This window comes from Rhinatrema bivittatum, chromosome 2 (assembly GCF_901001135.1).
Source record: "Rhinatrema bivittatum chromosome 2, aRhiBiv1.1, whole genome shotgun sequence".
In the NCBI taxonomy this organism is placed as follows: Eukaryota; Metazoa; Chordata; class Amphibia; order Gymnophiona; family Rhinatrematidae; genus Rhinatrema; species Rhinatrema bivittatum.
Window position 1 is genome coordinate 699,740,788 of NC_042616.1, and position 22,204 is coordinate 699,762,991.

General features: G+C 45.5%; 1 protein-coding gene across 16 annotated transcripts in view; it reads right to left on the bottom strand.

The window, feature by feature from the left end:
• PIP4P2 (phosphatidylinositol-4,5-bisphosphate 4-phosphatase 2) overlaps positions 1-22,204 on the bottom strand; it is a 569,842-nt gene that overhangs the window by 395,610 nt on the left and 152,028 nt on the right. For all 16 annotated transcript variants that reach the window (XR_003854872.1, XM_029591643.1, XM_029591647.1 and 13 more), the window contains exon 6: positions 18,171-18,261. Coding sequence is in view for 15 of the 16 variants with exons in the window: in XM_029591643.1 (XP_029447503.1) it covers positions 18,171-18,261 (91 nt within the window). In the remaining variant the exon portion in view is untranslated. The remainder of the gene's footprint in view (positions 1-18,170; positions 18,262-22,204) is intronic.

Consider the following 22,204-nt stretch of genomic DNA (forward strand, 5'->3'; position numbering starts at 1 on the left):
CTGCACGTCATCAGCGTATATAAAGTGTGTAAGGTTGAGACTTTCTAGTAGCTGGCATAGGGGTAGCAGATAGATATTAAACAGGGTAGGGGATAGTGAGGAACCCTGGAGAACTCCTTGATTGGAAGGGACGGGGTGGGATTCTTTATTGTTTATTCTAACTTTGTAGTGCCTGTTGAGGAGGAAGGATTTGAACCAGCTGAGTGCAGAGCCTGTGATGCCGATTTCCGCCAACCTGTTGATGAGGATTGAATGATTAACTGTGTCAAACGCTGCTGAAATGTCGAAGAGCCAGTAGGTAGGATTGGCCTTTGTCAAGACCCATCAGGATGTTGTCTGTTAATGAGAGTAAGAGTGATTCCGTGTTTAAGCGTTTCCGGAAACCGAATTAAGAGGGGTAGAGAATGTTATGGGAGTCAAGGTAATCTGTGAGTCGGTTGTTGACCAGTTTTTCCATTAGTTTGGCGATAAATGGTAAGTTGGCAATGGGGCGGAAGTTTACCGGGTTGGCTGGATCCAGGTTAGGTTTTTTTAGTAAGGGTTTTAGAGAAGCAGTTTTCAATGAGTCCGGGACAGATCCTTGAGTGAGAGCGCAATTTATGATGTCAGCCAGTGGTTTGGCTATGGTGTTTAGGGATGGTAAGTAAGAGTTTGGTGGGTATTTGGTCTGTAGGATGTGACTTTAAGGCTTCATTTTCTTAATTATAGATTCGATTTCCAGGGAGGAAGTGAGTTCAAATGATTCTAGTATCGGTTTGTGGTTGACGGGGGAAGGGTTAAGGCCAGGTGGAGGCCTGGTGTTTGATGTGCTCAGAGGTGCGAGTAAGTGTTTGATTTTGCTATCGAAGAATAAGGCCAATTCCGAGGACTTATTTTGGCCTGCTTCTTCTGGGATGATTGGAGGTACAGGAGTAGTGAGGGCTACGACATAAGAAAATAAAGTTTTTGGGTCGTACAGATAGCTATGAATTTTTTTGGCGTAAAAGTCTCTCTTAGTACGTAGAATGGTGATCCTGTATTGGTTCATGGCAGTTTTATAAGAAGCCTGGGAGGTAGAGGAAGGGTCCTTACACCAGCGTTGTTCTTTATGTTGAAGGTCTTGTTTGAGCTTTTTCAATTCTGTTGAGAACCAAGGTTTTTTGTTCGGACGGGCTGGATTGATTTCTTTGGATGACATGGGGCAGAATTTATTTGCTACTGAGCGCGTGATGTTTAGCCAGGAGGTCATAGCAGTGTCGGCGTTGGAGAGGTCCATGTTAGTTAGGTCCTTGGCAAGGCTGCTGCTGAGGGCGTCCATGGAACATGGTTTTCTGAAATGGATAGTAGATTTGGGGATGATGGGATTCGTTTTTTTCCTTATTGCTAATTCCGTAGCTATCAGCGAGTGATCTGACCAGGGGATGGGGGTGCAGGTGGGGGGGTTGTGGGCGAGATGGATTCATTTATGAATATGAGGTCCAAAGTGTGGCCAGCTTTATGAGTGGGTTTGTTTATAATTTGTTTGAATCCCATGGCCTGGAACGAGGATAGGAGGGCTTCACAGTTGGAGGTGGGAGAGGGGGAGTCAACATGGATGTTGAAGTCTCCTAAAATGATAGCTGGGGAGTCCGTATTGATGTGTTTGGCAGTGATTTCGATAAGAGGAGAAGGGTCAGATTCTAGGAGCCCAGGGGGGGCATATATTAAACATATTTGTAGCTGATTGGATTTGAATAATCCAATTTCTAGTTTAGTTGTCGATTTAAAGTCTTGATGGGATAGTCTCAGTTCTTTTTTTTGCGGCTAACAATATTCCTCCCCCTCTTTTTTAGTCTAGGTAGAGAGAAGATGTCGTCGTGTTGTATTGGTAATTGGTTGCTTAGAGCTGTATCTGTGTTTTGCAGCCATGTTTCGGTGATAGCACAGATATCAGGTTGGGTGTCCAGGAGGTGGTCGTTGAGCAAGTGTGATTTTTTTTGAGAGGGATTGGGAGTTGAGAAGAGTTAGGGAGATTAATGAGAGACCCAGGAATTTGGTTAAAGGAGAGATCAGGATGGGAATAAGTGATCTCTTTGAGCGTTGAAGATTGTGCGCGGGTTGTTTATCTCTGTGAAGGAATGAGTGTGAGATAATAGGGATGGGGTACGTTTGTAGCATGGTGATTTTTTTTTTTTTGGAATAATTTGGATGATTGCTGGACGAGATGACTGCTGGACACTTGCTGGAGGAGATGGGTGCTAAGAGAGGCTAGAAGAGAGTGGAGAAATGTAGGACGTGGATCCAGTATAGTAGTGGAAGGATTAGGTAGAGGTTGCAGTGGGCTTAGAGGGCCCCTGTCCTGGGGCGCACTAAGGGGCAGGCCCCTTAGGTCGCGCTCCTTCGGGCACGCGATGCCCGGTGCGCGACGCCCCGGGAAGCTCCGGAGATTTAAAGGGCCTTCTGCCGCCTCGGGATAGGCCGGCTGGGTTAGAGTGGGAGCGGCGTGACTCATCACGTGGTTTCTGCTGCTTTAGAGTTGTGATTCTTTTATTTTCTTTTTTCTCTCCATTTCCCTACTGGCTCACCACTTGGGCTGGTGAATGGGCTCCTGCCCCGACTGGGCTGCGCCGACCGCGCGAGCCCCCGCAAGGAGGTGGTTAGTGGGATCGAGGGGTGTAGATGCAGGGAGTCCATGAAATGATGGAATTTTCTTACTGATTGATTTGATTTCTTCTGCTTTTATATTAGGCTTTAATCTGTCCCATATGTATCTCACCTAACAATGAGTTAAAAGGCTCTGCTTTATTTCAGCACGGCACCCTACTAAGGAGAACTGTATACTCACTGATTGCAGAAATTATCCTTTGCCACAGAAGTCATCACGTACTATATGGACTGACATGCTTACAATATATACCTGATCTTTATGTTTTAACTGGTTCCTTTTGTTTTCTGAGGCTTCTGACATAACTGATTGCCACAAAATTATTCTTTATGATATTCCTAGTTAATATCTGCTTAGGTTAAGTTAATGACATTATCTGAAGTGATGCCATTTTTATTAGTTTGTACATCCCAAATTTTATAGCATTTTCCAGTTTTAGAACTTCTGATATTTATATACATTTCTTTGCTGAATCAGCTAAATGATTATGTACTATGTTGTCCTTTATCTTTATCTATGAAAGCTGTTTTGATCACACTACTCAAATACCATATCCCACTGCTTGCCATTTTAGAGTGTGATACGTTTCAGTGTGGATCAAATGTTTTCTCTGGATCTTCCTTTTCTTATTTGTGTATTCTGCAGTTTTAGTGATAACTCAAGGTTCAAGAGGGATATATATATATGTATGTATATATATTTGTACCACACCAGCATATGTTAAACACATGCCGTTCTATTGCTGTAAGCTATTTCTAGCATTCTCTCACTTGCCTTGGTGCCTCTGCACAAGCAGTCTTTTATTCTTCTGCAGCCTGCAACTATGGTAATCACTTTGCTGGTCTTTGATATCTCAATAGTCTATTCCCTTTTTACTCTGATTTCTTTCCTGAAACCCTTTTTGAACATGTCTTCCTGTAACACTACCTATTAGGTTTTATCTAGAGTTTGTTTACACCCTCTCACTAATGTTTCTTGGTAGTGTGGCCTTTGTGTTTATTATGAGATTGATTTCCTTGCAGAGATGAGGCCTACTGTCATAGTGCTATGCAACTAGTCTATTACTATATCTTTTTGCATAACTAACTGCTCACTGTTCTTTTCATCCTTATCTTGGCTCCAGCACTATGTAGTGCTTTGCTCTACAACATACTATATGTGATTTAAACGTTTTTCCCATTCTACTATTCTATGTCTTCTTTCTTTTTCTGTGCCCACTACAATGGACTACCTCTTACTTTCTCTGTGCCCTTCAAGAATAATTTCTTCCTTCTGCCAGTGTTTAGTTCCCTGTACATACCAGGATCATTCCAGACGGTGGGTTATGTCCCCTGTCCAGCAGATGGAGTCAGAACACAAAATTCCCAGGTGAGGACCCATATAACCACGCCTCCCCTGTAACAGCTCTCAGTAACGTTCTGACTCCAGCAGATGTAAGCAGGGGACTTGTGGTCCCCAGCTTGTTAGCTTAGGGCTACCTCCTCAGGGGGATCAAGTTTTTTTTTTTTGTTTTTTTTTTTTAAAAAAAAGGAAATTTTATATTTACAGTTTAGGTCACTTTGCTAAGGCTCCTCTTACAGCAGGGGGAGAGCTCTCCGCTGATGCTGGCTCATCGCTCTCTAGCCTGGTGACTTGCTGACAGGCTGTTGCCTGTTTTCTTTCTTTCTTTTCTCATTTTCCTCACTGAGGACTCAGTTGGGGTAAGTGTATTTTTGTTTCATCTTCCTTTTTCAGCAGAAGACTGCAATTTTTGGACTCCATTCGGCTCTCTGAGGTGAAAGTCGGTAGCGCCGACCTCTCCCTCCTGACCCAGGTTTTCCCCCCTCCCTTTTGGGGAGCGACCGACGTCCTGACCTGCGGCCCCGCGAAGCACCATTCCCGGGGCCGCCTGCTGTCGGGAGGGTAATTCCCCGTCAGTTCTTCTTTAGGTCGGTGGGGGACCGCGGCAAGCGTCCGTTGCCAGGTCGGCGCTCATTTTAGGCGCGAGCCACCTGTAGAGCCTCCCCCCCACCTCTCTCTCTCTCTCTCCCTGCGGCAATGCAGTCTGCGGCACCTTGTGAGGGCTCCGACAGGGCCGGATTATTTTCTGAAGAGAGTCTGTGCTCAGGCTGTTTCCCCGAGGGGGAATGTGCGCCAGTTACTAGCAGGGACGTTCGAGCTGCAGACCGCGTGGGAAGGAAGCGCCAGGCCCCGTTCCCTCTCAACGTGGGAACGGCGGCCATTTTGTTGCAAGATTCTGATGCTGCACTTTCTGAGGAGGACACGGATAATCCGTTCCCCACTTCTAGACCCGTTTTGGACCCTTACGCAGAGGGGGGATCCCCCGGGGGGTGACCCCTCAGGATGCCAGGCCTTTTCTCCTGAATTCATAGTCCTGATGCACAGGGCTTTTCTTCAGAGCAAAGACACGACCTTCGGGACCCTCTCCCCCCAAGATACCATGTCCTGCCCCCCTCCTGGGTGGGACCCTCCCTCAGGCTCGCCCCCCTTTAGTAGGCAGGGGAGCGGGGACATCTCGTGGACCTACCGGGACACCATCGATAATACAGACTTCGTCGGGGGAAGGACAATCCCAGGACCCCGACGTGGACAACCCCACCTTGGCGGCCCAGGTGGAGGGTGACGACCCTAGGGTCCTCCGCATCTTCCAAGCGGCGGAGTTAGATGACCTCATTCTCTACATCCTCCACGAAATGGATATTGATCCCCCTCCGGAACCGGTGGGGCCTGACCCGGCTCTCAAGAAGGGGGACCCCCTCCTAGCAGGACTGCGGCCTCTAGCCAAGTCTTTTCCCACTCATCACAAGATCTTGCAGTTGATCACTCAGGAATGGGATTCCCCGGAGGCCAATCTTAGGGTCGGTAGAGCCATGGAAAAATTGTATCCTCTGCCGGCCGATTTTTTGGAAATTCTCAAAGTTCCCGCCGTAGATTCTGCGGTATCAGCGGTCACAAAGCATACCACTATTCCTGGCACTGGAGGGACGGCGTTGAAGGATATGCAGGATCGGAAGCTGGAGGTTTACCTCAAGCGTATCTTTGAGGTCTCGGCCTTAGGGATGCGGGCAGCTATCTGCAGTTCCCTCGCACAGCGAGCAGGTCTTTGGTGGGTGCAGCAGCTTCTCACCTCCCAGTCCTTACCAGACGCTGAGGCTCACCAGGCGGACAGACTGGAAGCCGTGGTTGCCTATGGAGCGGATGCTTTATATGATCTTTTAAGGGTCCTAGCCCGAACCATGGTGGCGGCGGTCTCAGAGCGTCTGCTCCTTTGGCTTCGCAATTGGTCGGCTGATGCCTCTTCTAAGACACGTTTGGGGTCCCTTCCTTTTAAGAGTAGGTATCTTTTTGGTGAAGACTTGGATCAGATCATCAAGTCCCTTAATGAGAATGTGGTGCACAAGTTGCCCGAAGATCGACCCCCGTTCGTCAAGATCATATAATTACTCCAGAAACCATTATCGTAACCAGTGGAGAGCGCGTCCTCAGAGGCAACAGCCACCTCGGGCTCCCTCTTCTCGTTCGCACTCCTGGAACCAGTCCTTGCGTGGGTGCCGCCAGGGTAAAGAAGCGCAGGGTGCTGGTACATCCGCTAAATCTACCCAATGATGCCAGATGCTCCCGCGAGGTGGTCCCTTGACTGGGGGGTCGCCTTGCTCTCTTCTACGAAGAGTGGGTCCAAATCACGTCGGATCAATGGGTTCTGGATATTCTAAGACGCGGTTACGCTTTGGATTTTGTTTGCACTCCTCGGGACTGGTTCCTGTTTTCCCCTTGCGGGTCCTTAATCAAACAGGGAGCCATGCGGCAGACCCTCGATCGTCTCCTTCAATTGGGGGCCATAGTGCCGGTGCTAGCCGCCGACCTGGGCCGGAGGCATTATTCAATCTACTTTGTGGTTCCCAAGAAGGAAGGTACTTTTCGTCCTATCCTGGATCTCAAGCAGGTCAACCGGTCCCTCTTTTCCGCATGGAGACACTCCGTTCGGTGTTAGCAGCAGTTCATCCGGGAGAATTCTTAGCTTCGTTGGATCTCACGGAGGTGTATCTCCACATACCAATTTGTCAAGCTCATCAGCGTTACCTATGCTTCAAAATTTTGGGTCAACACTTCCAATTTCGCGCTCTTCCCTTTGTCCTGGCCACAGCTCCACGGGTTTTCGCGAAGATCATGGTGGTAGTGGCGGCAACCTTGCGCAAGGAAGGCATCCTTATGCATCCTTACCTAGACGATTGGCTCATCCGTGCAAAGTCACAAGCGCAGTGTATCCTCGCAGTCGACAGAGTGGTACAACTTCTCCAATCTCTGGGATGGATTGTCAACTTCACCAAGAGCAGCCTGGTCCCGTCCCAGTCGTTGGATTTTCTGGGAGCTCACTTAGACACCAAGAATGCCAGGGTTTTTCTGCATCCGGACAGAGTTCATTCTCTGCGTCAGCAGATTCAAGGATTTATGGCACTCGAGATGCCCACTGCCTGGGACTACCTGCAGGTACTGGGGACCATGGCCTCGACCATCGATCTGGTTCCTTGGGCATTTGCGCATCTGAGGCCTCTGCAGAGATCCCTACTCTCCCGGTGGCAGCCGGTGTCGAGAGATTTCCAGGCAATCCTTCCGATTCCGAGAGGAACCTTCATCAGTCTCCATTGGTGGCTGGAACCGCGTCACCTGGCTCAGGGGGTGTCGCTGGAGGACCCGAATTGGGTGATTATCACCACAGACGCCAGCCTCACAGGCTGGGGAGCGGTCTGTCGGGACAGCTCAACCCAGGGTCGATGGGCAGAGGAACAGTCGAAGTGGCCCATCAACCGCTTGGAGACCAGGGCGGTCCGTCTGGCGTTACAGGGTTTCTTCCCCATAGTACGCCATCAAGCAGTCAGGGTGCTATCGGGCAATGCGACTACAGTGGCGTACATCAATCGCCAGGGAGGCACGAGAAGTCTGTTGGTCTCTCTGGAAACCGACAAATTGATGGAGTGGGCAGAGCTTCACCTCCACCGACTAGCGGCCTCGCATATAGCGGGAGTGGACAACGTACAGGCGGACCTTCTCAGCCGACAAAACTTGGATCCCGGAGAGTGGGAACTCTCGCAGCAGGCGATGCGGATAATAGTATGGCGATGGGGGACACCGCACTTAGACCTAATGGCAACCGCCGGAAATGCAAAGGCCGCCCGCTTCTTCAGCCGCAGGCAGGAGCGCGGCGCCGAGGGCGTGGACGCGCTAGTCATGCCCTGGCCGCACCACTGTCTCCTATATGTTTTCCCACCGTGGCCCCTAGTGGGCAAGGTCATCTGCAGGATATAGGCACACCAAGGGCTGGTGATCCTTGTGGCGCCAGAGTGGCCCAGACGACCGTGGTTCGCGGATCTGCGCAATTTGACGGTGGAGGGTTCCCTTCGTCTCGGTCAGCTGCCATGTCTTCTACGCCAGGGACCAATATTTTTCAAGGAGGCAGATCGCTTCTGTCTTGCGGCCAGGCTTTTGAGAGGCGTCAGTTGAGGAGGCGCGGTTATCAGGAGCCAGTTATTTCAACGCTACTGAAAGCACGTAAGATGTCCACCTCTGTTACCTATGTTCGAGTCTGGAAGGTCTTTGAGTATTGGTGTGGAGCGAATGACATTCTTCCCATGCAGGCCTCGGTGCCACAAGTCCTTTCCTTCTTGCAGGCAGGTTTGGATTTGGGTCTTGCTTACAATTCTCTTCGAGTTCAGGTGGCGGCCTTGGGGGCTTTTCTTCGCAGTGGAAATAAGGAGTTTCTGTCCTCGCATCCAGACGTCTCCCGTTTCCTTAAAGGAGTGAAACACTTGAAGCCTCCGATTTGCCCACCTTGTCCGTCATGGAATCTGAATCTGGTGCTCCGAGTCCTCTGTGGTTCGCCGTTCGAACCTCTAAGCTCGGCTACCATCAAGGACGTCACTCTCAAGACCATTTTTCTCATGGCAATCGGTTCAGCAAGACGTATTTCCGAGCTGCAGGCCCTATCCTGTCGTGAACCATACCTTCGTTTCACGCCTGAAGGGGTTTCGCTGAGGAAGGTTCCTTCTTTTCTCCCTAAAGTGGTTTCGGCATTCCACCTCAACCAATCGGTGGAATTACCATCTTTTGCCTCTTCTGAGTCTGGAGACCTGCGTAGACTGGATGTACGGCGGTCTCTGATACGCTATCTGGAGGTGACTAATGATTTTCGGCTCTCCGATCATCTGTTTATTCTCTGGTCCGGACCCCGGAGGGTTGCATGGCCTCCAAACAATCTATAAGCGCGGTGGTTGAAGGGAGCGATCATAGCGGCGTACCTTGGCTTAGGTAAGTCCCCTCCACTGGTTGTCAAGGCTCATTCTCTTCGAGCCCAGGCGACATCTTGGGCGGAGAGCTCCTCCGTCTCCACTCAGGAGATTTGTAGGGCGGCCACCTGGAAGTCGATCCATACTTTTGCGAGACATTATCGCCTGGACGTCGGTGCTCCGTCGGGCGGTCAGCTTGGAGACAAGGTAATACGAGCAGGGCTGTCTGCGGCCCACCCGTGATGGGAAAGCTTTGGTACATCCCACCGTCTGGAATGATCCTGGTATGTACAGGGAAAAGAAAATTATTCCTTACCTGCTAATTTTCGTTCCTGTAATACCATGGATCATTCCAGACACCCTCCCTTGGTTTGGGGGTTTGCTTGTGGGACATCCGTGCTTACCTGTCTTAACAATCTTTTACTCTGTATTTCGAATACTGTGCATCTTTTTTGTTCATGCACTGCTGTTCGCAAGTTCACTGTTCAGAATTTAGTTGCTGTTTATTTGGACAGCAGTTATTTCAATTCCTTCTTTGATTACTTGATCCCACTGTTTTTGGTCTCTCTCTTTTGGACTTTGTTAGTCTAGTTACTGAGAGCTGTTACAGGGGAGGCGTGGTTATATGGGTCCTCCCCTGGGAATTTTGTGTTCTGACTCCATCTGCTGGACAGGGGACATAACCCACCGTCTGGAATGATCCATGGTATTACAGGAACGAAAATTAGCAAGTAAGGAATAATTTTCTTTTTTTACCTTGTTCTTTTGATATGTATGTAAATGCAAACTGAAGCTTGAGATTAATGTTATGATAATCTAGTTGTATTTACAATTCAACTACAGAGCTGACTGACTTTTATTGTAACTTCAGCCTTACTGCTGCCATTTGCTATCTGAAGACTGCTTGAAACTGTGAGTATCACGTACCTAATTTAGGGATCTAGAGGGACACATGCTTGACACACCCAACACAAACCAAAGGTTAGTGGCTAGAATACACACCTATAGGCCTATTTGCCCTAGACTGTCTGCTGTCATCGTCTTTGATGCTTTGGTGTGCCACTTTTGCCATTTGAAGTAGCACAAGAGGGAAATGATATATGGGCAGCCTAACATGAAGACTTTGGCTCAGGCCTTTGGCTCACTTACCCAGAATCCTTTGCTGCCTTAGCCTAACTCAAACAGACTCTGGTTATGAAGGAACTCAGACTGACCTGAACTGGAATGGCTACTGCGAGACATCTGGAATGAATTCAGACCTAGCCAGATATGATGAAGGATCATAAGGTCACAACCAACATATGGACCAAGCTATGTACTCACAGAACCCTGTCTCTACTGTCTCGAGCCAGTGTAACTGGATATTCCCATAAGATTAGGAGTCTGATCAAACGACTTGCACAGGAGTGCACAGAAGTGACAGAACAAAAAACTGCTAAGAACTACTAGAATGATTGATAGCCATCATTAGACACGTGGCCTACTGAAACTAATCATCAGACATATGGGTCTCTGCTAGGCCTAATTGGATCTTAAGGTGGGAGGGGGGGACCAGGGAGGCTTAGCCATAGATGGTATGATCTGGACACACGTGGTACCTGATACTCTATGCAGTTCTACTAGGGATCAATGTATGTTTTATCTATGAAAGTCAGCACTGACTTACAAACGGGGAGACAGACACGCAGGAGAGCTTTCTTACTCTGTCTACCAGAGGTCTCATAAGATTGGCTTTTAATATTAAATAAACTTAAATTGTTTTGTATTAAAGTTGGACCTCTGTGTATTATTGAAGCAGCACAGTTAAGCTACTTTTAATGACACTAACAAATTACACAAAACCAACTCCATCAGGGTACACCTGAGTGCCATTGGTGCCTATCAGCAGGGGGTGGATGGTTTGCCCATCTCTGCGCAACCCACAGTGGGGCGCTTTATGCGAGGTCTGCATCAATTGAAGCCTCCTCTGCGTCCTCCTGTTGTGTCCTGGACCTTAATGTGGTGTTGGCTCAACTCATGAAGGGTCCTTTTGAGCCAAGAAAGCTTGAGCCACTGCGTACCTGTGACCTGAAGTACTGACCCATGTGATTTTGGTCAAGGTGACTTTGGCGCACAGGGTCAGTGAGTTTCAGGTGTTGGTGACTTACCCACCATACACAATGTTCTTTCATGATAGTGTAGTTCCCCGTACACAACCTAAATTCCTGCCTAAGGTGGTGACTGATTTCCATCTAAACCAGTCGATCGTCCTCCCCACCTATTTTCCTAGGCCTCATTCGCACCAAGGCAAATGGGCACTGCACAGCTTGGACTACAAAAGAGCCCTGACCTTCTACCTGGAGCGGACAGCAGGCCACAGCCAGTGCACACAACTCTTCATCTCATTTGATAAGAACAGATTGGGTGCTGTGGTTGCCAAGCAAACCCTAATTGGCTGGCAGATTGCATCAGCATGGCTTTACCCAGGGCAAGTCTTGCCTCACAAATCTGCTTCACTTTTTTGAAGGAGTTAATAAACGTGGATAAAGGTGAACCGGTAGATATAGTATACTTGGATTTTCAGAAAGCGTTTGACAAAGTTCCTCATGAGAGGCTTTTAGGAAAAGTAAAAAGTCATGGGATAGGTGGCGATGTCCTTTCGTGGATTGCAAACTGGCTAAAAGACAGGAAACAGAGTAGGATTAAATGGGCAATTTTCTCAGTGGAAGGGAGTGGACAGTGGTGCCTCAGGGATCTGTATTGGGACCCTTACTGTTCAATATATTTATAAATGATCTGGAAAGAAATACGACGAGTGAGATAATCAAATTTGCAGATGACACAAAATTGTTCAGAGTAGTTAAATCACAAGCAGATTGTGATAAATTGCAGGAAGACCTTGTGAGACTGGAAAATTGGGCATCCAAATGGCAGATGAAATTTAATGTGGATAAGTGCAAGGTGATGCATATAGGGAAAAATAACCCATGCTATAGTTACACAATGTTAGGTTCCATATTAGGTGCTACCACCCATGAAAGAGATCTAGGTGTCATAGTGGATAACACATTGAAATCGTCGGTACAGTGTGCTGCGGCAGTCAAAAAAGCAAACAGAATGTTGAGAATTATTAGAAAAGGAATGGTGAATGAAACTGAAAATGTCATAATGCCTCTGTATCGCTCCATGGTGAGACCGCACCTTGAATACTGTGTACAATTCTGGTCGCCGCATCTCAAAAAAGATATAATTGCGATGGAGAAGGTACAGAGAAGGGCTACCAAAATGATAAGGGGAATGGAACAACTCCCCTATGAGGAAAGACTAAAGAGGTTAGGACTTTTCAGCTTGGAGAAGAGACGACTGAGGGGGGATATGATAGAGGTGTTTAAAATCATGAGAGGTCTAGAACGGGTAGATGTGAATCGGTTATTTATTCTTTCGGATAGTAGAAAGACTAGGGGGCATTCCATGAAGTTAGCATGGGGCACATTTAAAACTAATCGGAGAAAGTTCTTTTTTACTGAACGCACAATTAAGCTCTGGAATTTGTTGCCAGAGAATGTGGTTAGTGCAGTTAGTATAGCTGTGTTTAAAAAAGGATTGGATAAGTTCTTGGAGGAGAAGTCCATTACCTGCTATTAAGTTCACTTAGAGAATAGCCACTGCCATTAGCAGTGGTAACATGGAATAGACTTAGGTTTTGGGTACTTGCCAGGTTCTTATGGCCTGGATTGGCCACTGTTGGAAACAGGATCCTGGGCTTGATGGACCCTTGGTCTGACCCAGTATGGCATTTTCTTATGTTCTTATGTTCCTTCTGCTATGCGCAAGTGGAACTTCAACTTGGAGGTCATGTCAAGGCACATTCTATCAGAGCCATGGCGGCTTCAGTGGCCCACCTAAGGGCGGTCCCTGTGTCTAAGATCTGCAATGTGGAGTTCCCTCCACACTTTTGCTGCTCACTACTGTTTGGACAGGGATGGCTGACACAATAGCAGCTTCAACCAGTCTGCCCTCCAGAATCTATTCCAGCCGTAGAACCCAAGTCTTCCTGCCTAGGGCCCTTTGGGTTCAGACTGTTTCCGGCTGTTACCAACAGCACCTGTGTTGTTGTGCCTATTGGCACCTGGTTGGGTGCCTGTTAGTCTTGCTTGTTGTTCAGGAACAGCCTGTAGCTGGGGATTCACCCATGTGTGAGGACTACCATCTGCTTGTCCTAGGCGAAAGCAGAGTTGCTTACCTGTAACAGGTGTTCTCCAAGGACAATAGGATGTTAGTCCTCACACATGGGTGATTATGTAGCACCAGGCCGCTCCCAACAGGTGCAGCATAGAACAGGTGCCAACGTGCCCAACAACTCGAGCTGTGATAATTAGGGGAGCAGGCCTGCACCCAAGGATAGGGTCCACAGAAGTAAAGTTGGGTATTCATAAGTGAAAGATTATGTAGGACGGACTGTTCAAAGTGACTGTCCCTCCACATGTTCGCTTTGCAATAATGCAAGGCGAACATGTGGAGGGAAATCCAGGTAGCCACTCTGCAAATCTCATGAATGGGGACTGCACGCAAGTGAGCCACTGAGTCTGACATGGCTCAGACAGAATGAGCCTTGACGTGACCTTCAAACTGTAAGCCTACTTGAGCATAGCAGAAGGTAATACAAACCGCAAGCCAGTGGGATAAGGTCTGCTTAGCCATAGCGACCCCCAATCTGTTTTTGTCGAAGGAGACAAAAAGTTGCGTGGCTAGGCAGTGAGGTGCTGTCCATTCCAAGTAAAAGGCCAGAGCCCTTTTACAATCCAGAGTGTGCAGAGAGCCCTTTTACTCTGGTGAGCATGCGGTCTTGGCAAAAAGGAAGGCAACACAATGAATTGAGATGGAACTCCATGACCACCTTAGGAAGGAACTTCAGGTGCATGCGCAAGACCAGATTATCATGAAAAATTTTGTATAGGGGGAGGGTACAACGCAAGCGCTTGCAGTTCACTCACCCTGCGCGCCAAAGTAACTGCGTCCAAGAAGATGACCTTCCAGAATAGGTACTTCAGGTCACAGGACCGCAATGGCTCAGAGGCTTCATGAGTTGAGATAGAACGATGTTGAGGTCCCAGGAGACTGCTAGTGGTTGAGTGGGGGGCTTAAATTGCAACATGTCTTTCATGAACTGCCCCACAGGCTTATGGGTGGAAATGGAGGTACCATTCCTACCCTGATGTAATGCCCCAATGGCACTAAGGTGAACCCTCACCGACATGGTCTGCAGACCAGATTCAGAGAGGTGGAACAGGTAATCCAAAAGCTTCGGTGGGGAAAGTTAGGAGATTAGATCAGGAAGGTTGGGGAGGAGGGAAAACTAGGCAATTATGCCAGGGTGTATGGGGGGAATGGGAAAAGAAAATGATTATGCTAGGGGAGTAAAGGAGATTCTGTACATTTATTGAATCCCCGGTTTAGAATGTCACCGCATGCTACTGCCCAAACATCACATATGTTGAGAGAACTGATGGCTCCCTTGATGTCAATGGTCCTCCTACCAGCGGTGTAGGTCTGAGATCTTATGGTGTTGAATCCGCCAATGCATCAGTTTTCCAGTGCCCGAACAGATGTTTCAGGAGATCCAACCAGGACTGGCATCTTTGTGGGCTCATTTCACTCCACTTGCGATGCCCATGGACATTGTGCAATGCCCCTTAAAAACAGGATACATTTATTATGGCAGTCCATAATAGACAAGGCCCAGCTGCATCGAGGGCACCACTAGAATCTACTAGACATGATGTAACAAAGAAAAAGGGACACAAAATTGAATTTGATGGTGGCAGAGAATCAATAGTTAGCAGGCACTGATGGCCCCACTACCCTGAGGAACTCAACGAACGGAAACTTAGAAAACCATCTAAAATCATTACCTAGGGCAGTGGTTCTCAACCTTTTTTTGGCCAGGACACACCTGATAGATGGTTCTCACATGTGTGACACCGAACATGTGACCATCACGGGTCTAAATCTAAACATGCACTCTGCATCCACAGGAATCCCCTCAACCCCCAGCAATGAGTGCAGAGCAGATCTAGGGCATTACCCTGTACAACTCACCATATAAAAAAGATATTCTGGTTCTGATGACATCTCAGTAAAAGCAAAACAAACTTCCTTTACTACCAGGCGCAATAGCCTTCCTTATGAAAAGACAGTAATTTACTACTAATGCATATCCTATTGAAAAAACACAACAAATAAGATTGATTCAAATGCCTACATGCTAGTAAAATACCTCACCTCTGTCACACACCCAGAACTGACCTTCACCAACTACAGAAAAACCACAAATAATAAATATGGAGACAAACGGGAATGGAAAACCAAAAAAGCCACTCTGCATGCAGTGCGAACCTGGAGAAATGGAAAAAGAAATATAGCACCTAACAGACTCTCAGGATTTGGATCACACAAACTAACCTGCACAAAGTTACACCTGTATTATGGAATACACTCAACCAGTAACAACCCCTATCTAAGAAATACAACTATTAAACCAGACCCTAAACACTAATACATTTCCTATTGGGAAAACAGAATAAGCCATGCTGCTATAGAGCCCCACACAGAAATAATTGTAAAGCTATACTAAAAATGTTACAAAACAGCTGCTGAACAGAATAATATACAACAATTAAAAACTTGTAAAAATTATTAAAACATGTCCAAATATCAATAAAATATTTCAAAACAGTAGACATTGTATAATACCCAATAATTAAAATGGCAGTCTGTCAAGAAAAATAAAATTTAAAAGCAACCTTTTCTTACCCTCTCCAGTAACTCTCCTACTCGTTTCCCTTCCAGGCCAATAGCACTCACCAGAAGCAGCAAGGGCTGCTGAAGCTCTGTCCTCACAGTCCTCTTCCTTAGCGCCCACAACCAGTCTCTCTCTCTCACTCACTCCCTCCCCCCCCCCCCCCCACACACACACACACACACACTCACACTCACACACACACACTCCCAATTAGACCCCACGACCAGTCTCGGTCTCTCATCTTCCTGACCAGTCTCTCTCTCAATCACACTTATGCTCTCTTCTATGCAAGCTCTCAATCACACACAAATGCTCTTGCACCTATGCACACCAGCTCTCACCCAGGCTTCCATTCACATCCACACACACACAAGCTCTCACCAAAAACCTCTTCTTCCTTCACTGCAAGGATGGGCTCCAGTTCTGCCGCGGCTTTTCTCCGGCAGGCCTTATTTTTTCGCCGCAACAGGGATGGACTCCCGTGGTGGCCTTGCTTCGACAGGGTCGGGTTTTCCTCTTCGCTGCCACGGGGATGGGCTCCCATGGCAGCCTTGCTTCGTCGGGGTTCGACACTGCCATTCCTCCCACCCCCGGGCTATGCAATGCCTGCCTCACCGGCCAATCAAAGGCTTCCTCTCTTCTTCCTACTCCCACTGGCAGGTAGAAGGGAAGAGACTTCCGATTGGCCCGTGGGGGCTGGAAAAAGGGAGAAGGTACAGAGAAGAAGGGAGAAGGTACAGAGAAGGACAACCAAAAAGGTTAAAGGGGATAGAACAGCTCCCCTATAAGGAAAGGCTGAAGAGGTTAGGGCTGTTCAGCTTGGAGAAGAGACGGCTGAGGGGGATATGATAGAGGTCTTTAAGATCATGAGAGGTCTTGAATGAGTAGATGTGACTCGGTTATTTAAACTTTCGAATAATAGAAGGACTAGGGGGCATTCCATGAAGTTAGCAAGTAGCACATTTAAGACTAATCGGAGAAAATTCTTTTTCACTCAACGCACAATAAAGCTCTGGAATTTGTTGTCTGAGGATGTGATTAGTGCAGTTAGTGTAGCTGGGTTCAAAAAAGGTTTGGATAAGTTCTTGGAGGAGAAGTCCATTAACGGCTATTAATCAAGTTTACTTGGGGAATAGCCACTGCTATTAATTACATCAGTAGCATGGGATCTTCTTAGTGTTTGGGTAATTGCCAGGTTCTTGTGGCCTGGTTTGGCCTCTGTTCGAAACAGGATGCTAGGCTTGATGGACCTTGGTCTGACCCAGCATGGCAATTTCTTATGTTTTTATGAAAGTACAACAGGGCAATGGGACACCGGGAGATGCAACACACCTGCCCGTGTTTAGTGACACGCGTCACACCGGTTGAGAAGCGGTGACCTAGGGAATGACAAAGGAAGAAACCTCAGGACCCCATGATGCAGCTAAAATTTGAAAGAAAAAGCATGAAAAATATGATACTAAAAGATTTGAAAAAGAGAGAGCGAGAAGAGACTGAGGGACCCCCGAACATGGCATAATAGCATGCCTTGGGCATGCCCAGTGAAGCTCAGTCAAATTTCTAGAAACTTTGACATAGTACCTCTGTGCCTAGCTCCATCAGATGATATCACCCAAGTGTGAGGACTGCTTTCCTGTTTGTCTTCAGAGAAAAAAGTGTTTCAGACACAGAAATGTTTCAAAAAATTACCTACCCAATATGTGCTAAACTTAAGTACGTATGTCCTATTCATGTGTAAGTTACCTGAACTGAGCAGAGGGCGTTCCAGGGGAAGGGGATGCATGGAGTTGGAGAGGGGTTTGCACTTGCATGCATACTTTTGGATTTTCAAAGGATGCATGGAAATTTTTCATGGTAAATGTTTGCAGATGTTTTAGTAGATATAAATGATTGCATAACTTTCAAAGCACACTTATGCAGGTAAGTCCACTTTAAAAAGAGGTGTAACTTTTGCATGGTTATAAAATCTCCCCCCCCCCCCCAAAAAAAAATGTGAACTAAGCCCAAATAGAAAAAAAAATCAATTTTGTCAGAAATTTAATTGTATAGTATTTTAAGTACATGCTTATAATTTAGTAGGCTTGCAATATATAAATAACAGTTTTTAAAAAAATCTGATTATTTTTATAATAAAGCTTTATATGCCCAACCAATAACTCAAGTAATAATTTTTGTATGTCTCTGAATTGGAAACGATCTCACATGTTTGAGAAGCATCACTAACCCCAGGGAACTAGAAGGGAAGAATCTTTAATCTGAGTTATCAAGGTGTACCTCCCATTATTTGGTTCACATATGTTTAGAGATGCTGGTGTAACTCAACAGCCAGCCTGCTCTTGCTAACTGAAAGAAAATAAGTCAAAAAGTGGGAGTTCAGACTATCCAACTCAAATCACTGATTCTTGGCGGAACTTATTTGTTGCCCCAGTTTGTGTAATAGCTAAAGTCCTCATTCAAAAGAAAATGTAAAAATGATAGTACTCACAGTTAGACCAACGCCAACAAAGATAAATATCATTCCAATCGTAATGTATGCACAGCAGCGTCTACGTGGAAGGGCACTACCTACAGAAGAACTGCAAAACAATAATACGTTATCAATCACACCATTTCTATTTTGGCTGAGACTTTCTAATACCTTGTCTAGTACAAAGAAAAACAGTAATAAGTCAATAACTGATTCTACACTAACTACAAAAGCTAACAGGTTTATATCTGGGCCTCAAGAAAAATTAAAAATTTTAAGTTAATTTGCATGCAGAATAAAGTATCTTTATTGAAAGCCTTGAACTACACATAACTAAGTATGGCAGCATGTGACTAGTCATGTCTACATTTAATAAATGGTAAGAACTATGTGAGATTTTTTAAATAGACTAAAAGATTGAGCATTGGCATGTGCTACTTTGCTATTAAAGGGTTTTTTTTTAATGTGACATAGAGATCATCCCTGAAAATGAAGTTCTGTAGTATTATCAAATGCTTAGGATTAATGTCATGAATAATATCAGTCAAATCCTCCCAAAAAGTTGTCCATGTCCTTGCATGGAAGAGAGCTGCCAAGTTGTATTCTCTATTTCTGTCCAGTATATCAGTCGTAATCTCCCAACCATTGTTTAATCAGTACGAACTTATATTCAGTAACGTTGATGGATGACAAAGACCACAGACTGTGGAAATCAGAGGCGTGTTCAGATGCTTGTAACTCACTGACCTATCAGGCAAACATGTCTGCCACTAGAAACACTAACTTCCATGTGAAAAACCTTAAAAGGAACCTACTCCAAAAATTCAAATGGAAGCTTTCTAAGTTGGATGAAAATGTTAAGATCTGAAGGCGCACTGCAAGTCGTGTGCCACAATCCTTTCATAAACTTGGATACCAAAGGATGAGTAGAAATTGGAGCAACTTTCACCTGTTGATGGTATACTGCAGTGGTGCTGCAGTGGAGGATGTGCTGAGTCCCAATGAAAAAAGGCAAACAAATAGTACAGCAGGACGAGGGGGCACTCCATGAAGTTAGCAAGTAGCACATTTAAGACTAATTGGAGAAAATTCATTTTCACTCAACGCACAATTAAGCTCTGGAATTTTTTGCCAGAGAATGTGGTTAGTGCAGTTAGTGTAGCTGGGTGTAAAAAAGGTTTGGATAAGTTCTTGGAAGAGAAGTCCATTAACTGCTATTAATCATGCTGACTTAGGGAATGGCCTCCATTACTGGCATCAGTAGCATGGGATCTTCTTAGTGTTTGGCTACTTGCCAGGTTCTTGTAGCCTGGTTTGGCCTCTGTTGGAAACAGGATGCTGGGCTTGATGGACCCTTGGTCTGACCCAGCATGGCAATTTCTTATGCTCTTATGTCCCTGAGCCTACAAGCAAATGGGTCCAGAAATCCAGATTGGCATCAGGCTGACAATCTCTTCCATTTGAAACTCTAAGCCTTTCTTGCTGAGATCAAAATATCTTCCACTTCTTTAGGAAGGATCAGGGAGGAAATTACTGTGCATTCAACATTCATTCCATGAGAACTAGAAAGGTCAGATTCACAAGGCAGAGACTAATATCCTCCTGAATAATGAGGGATGGGTACATGCCCAGTGAACTGGAGTATGCTTGGACAACTACACTAGATAAGGGAACCACACTTGTCTTGGCCATGCCAGAGCAATGAGAATCATTCTTGCAAGGTCTTGAAGCACTTTCTAGACTGTCCTTGGGATTAGGATATGCATATAGATACACTGCATCCCAGAGCAGCAGAAAAGTGGCAGGAGCTAAGCTTAACCTGCTTGGAAGCACAGAGCAAAACTTTCCAACTGCTGATCCAGTGACCACGCATGAGGAAGTATGATTAGACTAAGATGGTCTACCAGACTGGTTTGGGATTCTGAAGGTATGTCACTTGTAGATTAACTCTGTTGTGGACAGCCCACATCCAGATCCTGAGAGCTTCTCAACAAGGGCAAAGGAGCCTGTTCCCTCTTGCTTTTTCGCATGGAATATGGCAACTAATTGTCTGCTTGAATCAAGATTCTGACCAAGTCAGAGGTTTTATTGTATCTCTGTTCAATATAGTTCAATCCAACTTATAATATTGTTTACTGATTCTTGCTATGAACACTATTTTAGATTATATTAAGAATAAAATATGTAACAAATTTGTTTAAGATTATACTATTAGATTTTTGGCTCTAGAACAAAGATAAAAAATAATTGGTAGAAAATAGATATAATGATGTGTAATCCTTTATGGTAGCAAAAATGTGCTGTGCTTGTAATTGCAGTCAGGCCCTGAATCATGTTGACCTGTTATCTGGTCATGATCTAAGATATCTAAGATGTTCTATTGAAGCAAAATGCAGAAGTGAAACTGGGATTAGTCAATCAAATATTTTGCTGAACCATGATTTTGTAGAAATAAACAGTATATAAGCCTGATTATATATGTTGAATTTTAGGAACATCCACAGAGTTTGGTTGAAATGTGAACTTTTTCATGTAACATATTATACAGCTTAAAATAAAAGTGGTAACATATTGTACTGCTATAGATTTGCCTTTTTATTGTGGAGCAAATCAGAAGGAAAGATAAAAATCTCCACAATTCTCACTCCTGCAAGAAAGTGAGAGAAAGCTTTCAACACATACTCAATGGCACATAGCTCCAGGAAGTTGATCTGAAGATGTCTCTCTATTAAGGACCATGACCCCTCTGAGTTTGTCATGTCTATATGAGCTTCCCACCCTCTGGTGGAGGCATCAGTAGACAGAATCCCATATCCTAGTATCAATAGCTTCAACCACCACTGAACAGCTGCCTTTATCCTGGCTGACACCCTGATGTGGTGGGCCACTGTTGCCTTAGCTGGTCCCATTGACATAAAGACCCCATTGTATGTCTTTCATATGCAGTTGAGTAAATTTGCTGCTGCCCTGTATCCCAGGATGATTAAGACTGATCTTGCTAGAACCTGATCCTGCTGCAAGGACGGGCACTGTCACCCTTTCGCTTGGGAGGAATGCTCAGACCCGACATGAATCTATGCTCCTATGAATTCAATTCTTTGGACAGAAGTATGAATTGAATTCTCTGGACAGGAGTGAGGTTCGATTTGGTGAAGTTTATCAGAAAACCCAGATACTGTAGGAGTCAAATGGTCTTATTCATGGAATCCAGAACCTCCAACTGGGAGGAACATATCACCAATGAGGGAAAATTATTGCTGGTTTTTTTCCAAAAAAGATTCAACCTGATGGATTTGCTTAAAGGACAAAAATAGTCCTTTGCATTAACACTAAAATCTGAGCGGACATGGATAACTGCATTTCTAGTTTCACACTCAAACTAATAACCATATATTTTAATGTGATGCAAACATCTGCAATAGAAAGGAGGACAAGTAGTCTATTACACTGAGTATTCCACAAGGCTTCCAATGTATTTTATTTTATTTTATTTAAGAATTTAAATTCTGCCGATCCACAAACCTCAGTAGATTACAACATACATAATAAAGGGTTGACTAAGACTTAAAACAAAACTATTAAAACAAGATAAGCAGCTTATGATGTTTTTCTATTATTGTCCAACAGATACCAGTACCCATGCCAGTGCAACAGAGCATATATCAAGGGGAGAATGCCAACGTAAAGAGAGATTTAAGGAGTTTTGTGAAATGGTCATTTTCAGCCCCAATTTCCTCAGGCAAGTTCCATAAAATGGATAAAAATCCACTCCCTGGACTTGACCAGCCAGACATACTTCAGACACAGAATCTGTAACATTCTGAGTGGATTAGCTGATATTTACACACTGTGGAGATTATACAAGGTAGAAGCAAGATCAAGGTAAGGATTTTGAATTTCACCAGCCATGTGGCTGGTAACCAATGTAAAGCAGCCAAAACAGGCGAGAGATGTTCACTAGTGGAGAAGTAGAGATTAATCAAGTAGCCAAAGTTTGGATCAGTTGTAAGGCCTTTAAATAGGAATTTGGAAGACCAAAAAACAGTACATTG